The following is a 7,363-nucleotide window of genomic DNA, read 5'->3' as shown; positions in this document are numbered from 1 at the left end:
CAACAGTATCTTATGCTGCTGAGAGGTCAAATACCTGGAAACTAGAAAATTGAGTGTCCTTTGAATTTGGCATAATGGAGATGATTGGTGAGCTTGACAAGTCTTACTTCAGAGGAATGTTGATGCAGAAGTTAAGCTGTTAACAAGAAGTTAAGCTGGTGTAGCCATAGAACAATAAGGGTTTCCATTCTACCAAACAGTGCTAGCTATTACATAGGGCCCAGTTGCTATAAAACAAATAGATTCTCAATAAAACATACTATTAATGCTTTGTTGAGATTTCAGGAAATAAAGGAAATTTCCAAACCACCCCTTCATATCTATCTATGTATCTCCAACAGAGGGAAATATGAGTAATATGAAAATAAGATTTGAAAAATATGCTTTGGACAAGCCACAGGTAGGAAAACTGAAGCCGAAACTCTTTCATTAAACCAAAGTGGTCTTAAGGTAGGGAGGTTCCCTACTTCTGGCAGAAGCAATTAAAAATGCTCTGTGGCAAAGAATACACTTTATTTTTAGTTTTAATATAATTTTATTTGATTGACACATCAAAGATTTACATACTTTTAGGGTACATGTGATATTTTAATATATTCATATGTTTAATAATCAAATCAGGATAATCGAAATAGCCATCATTCTAAACATTTATCATTTCTTTATGAAACACTTATTCTGTATTAGCTATCTGAAACACACAATAGATTATTTACTCTAGCTACTTTACTGATTTATTGAAAACTATACCTTATTTCTTCTAACTATATTTTTGTGTCTATCAATCAACCTCCCTTCCTTCCTCCCTCCTCCTGCCTCTGGTAACTACCAATCTGCTTTCTAGTTTTATGAGATCCATATTCTTTGCTCCTTCATATTAGTAAAAATGTTAATAATATTTGTCTTTCTGTGGTGGGCTTACACCCTATTTATACTTGCAGGTTTCCAAAATTAAGATAAAATATATAGGAATTCAAAATAACAAATTATCGAATATGTAAAGACACAAACCATCATGACTATCAACAGAACCAGTTTTGATCCCCAGGGACTTCAGATTTTGAAATGATTAATAGACTATCAAATAACAATAATAAAAAATAAAAATGAAAGGATAAAAAAATAAGCGTGAAATATGAAATTGCCAAAACATAAAGAAATAATAGATACTTGAGGTGAGGGACATCCTAATTACCCTAATATCACTACGCATTGTATGCTTGTGTCAAAATATCATATGTACCCCATAAAAATGTAGTTGTGAATCCAAAATAATTAAAAATTAAAAACAATTAAAAATGATGAAGCACACTTGGAAGGAAAAAACATGTAAAACATTTAGAAGAAAAAACATGTTACAATTTAAAACTTAACCAATGATTTAAACATTAGACAGATCTGATAAAAGTATGAAGACCATACCAATAAAATACAAGATTATATCATCAATAATAGGTGATGTTGATAAGATATCCCTAAGAGTGACTTGGATAAAAATGAAGTGTATTTCTCTCCTAACAGGACAAGCTAGGCAGGTGGGCTCTGTTCTGTCATTCTGAACACGTGACTTCACAGTGATTTTATCTTTGGGTCTACCAGAATTGCTCCATGGCAACTGTTTCAGTCATCCTTAGCCATATGGATGGCTACTAGTGAGCACTGATTTTTCAGTCCCTTAAAAGGGAGAAGCAGAGCATTTAAGGCAAATAATTTTGTATTTCTCAGGTCTGAATCATAAGTTGCACAGATCACTTCTGCTTACCCACAAGTAGCCAAAATCTAACATTGCAGCCATACCTAACTGCAGGAGAAATTAGGAAATGTAATGAGTGGCTATTTCCTACTAAAACCTGGGAGTAGGATATTATTACTAAAATGAAGATGGGGGATATGGATGCTGGTAGATAAGAGCAGTTACCACAGCAGCATAGAGTGATGTGGAGATGCAAAGTAGGAAAGAGAGGTTACGTGTTATAAGAGAATGAGAAGGTCTAACATAGGCCTGATCAGAGTCACACGAAAAGGTAGAAGAACACTGGGGAAAAATGGCTGGAAATTTTCCAGAAGCAACAAAAACACAAATACACAAATAATGAAACACAACATAAAATAAGCAGGAAAAGGGGAGAAATTCACAATTAGATCCACCATAGTGACTTCAGATACTGAAGTAGGTACTATCTTAAAAGAAATCAGAAAGAAGCTACCACTTAAAAAAGAACTACAAGTAGACTGATAATAGCTTTCTTAACATCAACAATGGAAACCAGAAAAAAAGTATCTTTAACATGTTAATCTGGAATCATAGACCCAGTAAATCTACCTTCCATCAACAGGGAAAAGATGTAAGATATTTGCATATGTCCAGATAAAAACTGAAAGTGTACAAGCAAGAGACTTTCTCCAAAGAAATTTCTAAAAAAGAAAAAAAAGAACAGTATCTAAACTGACAACATCCGAAGTGAAATCATATGAAACTAAATGGAAATAGTTAAGAAGGTAGATAAATAAAAATGCAATTGTGTATATATAATATTATTAGTGTTCTAATTTGTGGATTTTTTTCCTTCAAAGAGCAAAACTACAAAACTGGATAACAACTTGTGATTTTGGAGATAAGAGATCAGAGTTACTTTCCTAAGTAAGGTCCACTGTATTGTTAGAAAAGGAGGTGAAGGCTATGTTAATTAATAGGACGTAAGTACTCCAATTTGTACAAATAATCAACACATTGACTCCCATAATGGCATAAATGTATGCATGATCTATGTACAAATGACTTAATAAAAAAATACTAATTTTTAGACATATTTAAGTTAAATATGATAAAAGTTTTGACAGTAGAAGATTAGGCATGGAACATAGCATCCCAACTAGGTGAAGGGGAAATAGAGGAAGTTGGAGAAGTGAAACATTGAGAAATCAAGACAAATAGAAAGCACAAATTAGGATAACAGAAAAAAAGTCAACACTATTAATAATGAAAATAGAAAAAAATACTTTAAAGCAGAAAAGCAATTCACTATAAATAATAATTTCAATTAAGATGATATAATTCTCTATTTGTGTGTCATAAAATTGCTCAAATTGCATAAAATAATAATTGATAAAATTTCCTGAAAATCATAGTGGGAGATTTTTCAATACTGAAGCCTCATTTAATATGATAAGGAAAAAAAAAAACCCACAAAATAAACATTTCTAGATTTTATCAAGTATTTTCCTACGTATAGTCTTTCTCTCACATTTTTCTCTCCCATCCTATATATAGATTCCTAGTGATATAATAAGATTACCATATTCAATAGCATCTTTTCAAGTCCTTAGCAGTGTGCAAAATAAGAGAAAGCATACAGGGTAAGACTCTAATGCTATTAATCGTTTCATTTATTCAAACATTAGAACCTACCACACGCCAGACACTTAAGCAGTTGCCAAAATAATAATAAAGCTTTTACTTTACTCTCATGTTGCTTTTGTGTGTACCTCTGGGCATTTTACTTATTTAGTTTGTGTTCCTAAGAATACTGTATCAATATGAAGATTATGTATGTAATAAATGTATCATGGACCTTAAATATGAGGTTAGTAAATGGTAAGTATAAAAATGTATTTTAAAAAGTCTATATATGATTATTTTTGAAATCATAGTGTGAGATATAAGTATAGAGAAAAAGTTCACAAACTGTTATTTTCTAAAACTAAAACTAATATTAAGACTTGCCATGGTAGAATTCTTTATTAGATCGTTTCTTAAAAAGGGACTGTCATGTAACATGTAAGAAGGAATTGACTTTATTCTTGCATTAATAACAAATGGAATCTAAAAGATGGTATACATGGATTAAAACTAGAAAAAGGAATCAGACCACAGAAATGAGAGTTTTACAGTGTTCACTCAAGATTATCTGGAAAGGTGTATTTATTGGTGTAATAATAGTTTACCTCTAAGTTCTACTACAGAATGAAATATTATACAAGATTACACATTTTTTTGCTCGAATTCCATTCTGGAATTAGAAAGGAACTTTTTGATAATCAAAAATATGTCTTCCATAAAAATCTTGAATGTAACCTGAATGTAAACAAAAACATCCTATCACGGGGAAATTTTATCTCCCTAATAAAAATGAATAATTCACTCTTAATTTTGGTTACTGGGAATCACTTTACCAGTTGTGGAGCAACTGGGTAAACTAACAAAGTTAGGCTGTTACACACAAATACTATAAACTGTCTCCATAGGGCAGCCACCAAGGGAAAAATAAGTAAATTTAAGTATTTTAGTTTAAACACTTAACATAAGGCAAATGTAACACTAAGTGATTGTGATTTATTAACCTAGTTAAGGAAAGAAGCAACACTAAAACCTGCATCTTCTAATTCAGAAATGTGATTTTCTTTTTTTACCATCGAATGCTAAATTGATATCCAAAGACAGACATGGTATATATCTGGATTTATCATGTTTTAAATATTTTGTCGTGTGAGTCAATATTATGTAGTCTTTTACTTTGATATAATAAGAATCTGCAGAAATGAGGAACAAACTTTCAGAATAACACAAGTTCAATGCATGTTGAGGCTGGTTAACTGGTGACAATACTAGGTTAACAAGGCCAAAGTCCAGGGTTTAAACTCCAAATAGACCAGCTTTCCAAACCAACATTTCTGACACCATCACATAGTGCTGGTCCAAGAAAACTCTTCACTTATGGGGGGGGGGGGGAGGGGACTTAAAAAAATAAATCATACTGTTAGAAAAAGGGTATCTTTTCTTTGAAAAGCAGATGTTTTCATCATACTTAGAGGCCTTTCAAAAGCGAACTAATGCTAATGGCACGGCTTTAAAATAGAACTTTCAATATGTCACCTCCTCTGCCAGAAAATCTATGGTACTACAAACCAAGTACTTTGCATATTTATTATTATATAACAAATCACTCAAAATTAGCATCTAAAACAATAATACTTGCGACACATGATGGCACACAAGACTTGGGGAGAAATACAAAATTTTCATTTTGTAAACTATTCAGGTACTTAATAAGAGCGCTGCCCATTGAGAACTGGGGCCTGGACTGAGACCTAAAACTTGTCTTTTCCTAAATGCAGTATCACGCACCACTTTGAAGGGCTAACAACAGGTCTGTCCAGATGCTAAGACCAGCGACTTCGAAATCTCCATCCTGAGCCTTACAAGATTTTAGGACAGTTAGAACTTCATCTTTCAGAGGTGGAGGGGCCTGACAGAGGCTTTGAAACCTATCATACAGCTCCTCCCAGGGCGCATCTTGGGATTCAGCTCCAACCCAAATGCCTTTTTGAAGGTCATAGTGCAGATGTCGACCCCAGTCTGTGAGCAGACCCAGATAGACACGAGAGAGCGTTGGGTGACGGCTTGCCACCAAAGTTAAGACGCCAGCTGGGAGGTGACGGCAAAAGACAGCCATGATTTCCGATTTCCCCAGAAGCCAGCGGACTAGCTCTTGACTCCCCTCTCCAGGTGTTTTGGGGCTGCCCTGCTCCCACACTTCTTCTCCGGGCCGCGGAGGCCCAGGGGGCTGCAACAGCGCCGCCGCTATCACCTTCAGGAAGTTGTTCTGGGGCAAGCGCTCCCACAAGCTGTTGAGAAGCCTGCTGGGCCCCTCCGCTTCGGACAACCCCACCTCCTGCAGACGCTCCAGCAGCAGCTCCGCCTGGGTCTTCATTAGAGAGTCCTCGGGAAGATTCGGGTTCTCTTTATAGCCATAGAAGCGCAGCATGTGCACGGCTGACCGGCGGCGGGCGAGGCAGGCCAGGCGGTCTTGGAACGTCTCAGCGTCCGGGACGCCCGAGCCCGGAAGTAGCTGCTGCAGCAGGTGGTGACGAGCGGCGTCTCCGAGGTCTCGGTTCTCCAGCAGGCGCAGAAACAGCAGGATGTCACAGTGTTCGAGGGCCTGGAAGTTCGTCAACCCCGGGACTGGACCCGGCCCACAGCCACCCTCCTGCTTCCATTGGTCGCACAGCCGCCGCTGCAGAGCGGTGCGGACGCGGCCATGGAGAACAAAGCGCCGGTGGACGTGGCGCAGGTAGCGAGCCCACTGCAGGGCCCTGCGCACGGTGACAGGGTCCCAGGTGCTGACATGGGTAGTGCGCGAGACCGCCAGAACCTCAGAAAAGCGCTCCAGGTGCTGCAGGAGCAGTTCCATGGGGCTCGCCGAGACCAACTTCCGCTTTCGACTTGGAGACGGCGACTCGCTGAGTGTGGATAGGAGGAGCCGTGAGATGGTACGCCTCTTCACAGTGCTATTGGTCAACGCGAATGTCAATCTCATAGCGGTTTTCCGGGTTTTTGGATTCTGGGAAACTTAAACTAGAGTAAGTCTGGACCGTTTTACTCTTGCGACTTAGTAGGGAAGTTCCCGGTGGAGGAAGATCATAGGGTATCTTGGCGAGATTCCCCAGAGCCATATACAAGATACTGCTAGCCCTGAACATCTTCACACATCTTTTCGCTTTGGAAATATCCCTAAATAGAAATTTTCTGAGCTTTGCCTAAAAGGGGACTCTGTATCCAGAGACATGTGAGGGAAAGTTATTAAATTAAATTTTAAGAATAATTTAATTTGGGTCACTGACCTCCTATTAAGGCCAGGCACTGTTCTAAATTCTAGCCCTTCACATTGACAATCCATTATTAGAACTGAAGCACAGATTAAATGAAACAAAAAGTAAATTGAAAGATTAATACTTCTTAAAATTTGCAAAAGAACTTAAGATCTTATTTTAAAATTCCACTTTTTGTCTTTGTAATTTCTGTGGCAAGATAGCTTAGTTGACTGTAACTTAAGACAGAAATCATTTCAAAATCAATGAACTAAAGGAAATGGCATTTGAAAATATATAGCAATGACAATTGTTTGTCTAAAGACGATAGAAAGAAAGAAGGGATGGGAAGAAGGGCCCATCTCTTGAAAGTCATCTAGATTATCCACGCATTGATTGGTTTAACAAATATTTATTTTCCAACTCCTAGGAGTTGTCTACAAAACCAGAACAATAGTTAACTTACTAAAGTTAAAGATTTAATAACTCATTTAAGCTGATTTATTTCCAATTGTAAAAACTTTAGTAAAAAATTCCTAGAATTATTCAAAAGATGTTTTATTTTACAAAAAGGGAAGAGAAAATTGGAAGCAAGGAGAGTCATTCTTCATTTATTAAAGTGAGCATTCCCGTACCTTTCAGAAAATAAAGCACTGGGCATCATACTGTTACTCAGTTTTATTACTGATTTTTATCAGTTACCCCAAACTCTTATTTAGTCCTGAAATAGTTATTTTACCCATGGATACCATGAATCTTAAAATCCTTTAGCTTG

The 7,363-nt window shown here is 36.8% G+C and overlaps 1 protein-coding gene across 1 annotated transcript; it reads right to left on the bottom strand.

Annotated features, from left to right (window-relative positions):
- Positions 1–521: 521 nt before the first annotated feature.
- On the bottom strand, positions 522–7,008 carry FANCF (FA complementation group F). Its single transcript, XM_053560888.1, has one exon. The coding sequence runs from the start codon at positions 6,315–6,317 to the stop codon at positions 5,118–5,120; it is 1,200 nt and encodes a 399-aa protein (XP_053416863.1). The 5' UTR covers positions 6,318–7,008; the 3' UTR covers positions 522–5,117.
- Positions 7,009–7,363: the final 355 nt, after the last annotated feature.

The sequence above is a fragment of the Nycticebus coucang genome, chromosome 14, assembly GCF_027406575.1.
Source record: "Nycticebus coucang isolate mNycCou1 chromosome 14, mNycCou1.pri, whole genome shotgun sequence".
Taxonomy (NCBI): Eukaryota; Metazoa; Chordata; class Mammalia; order Primates; family Lorisidae; genus Nycticebus; species Nycticebus coucang.
Note: the sequence above shows the minus strand (reverse complement) of the source record. Positions and strands in the feature narration are given on the sequence as shown.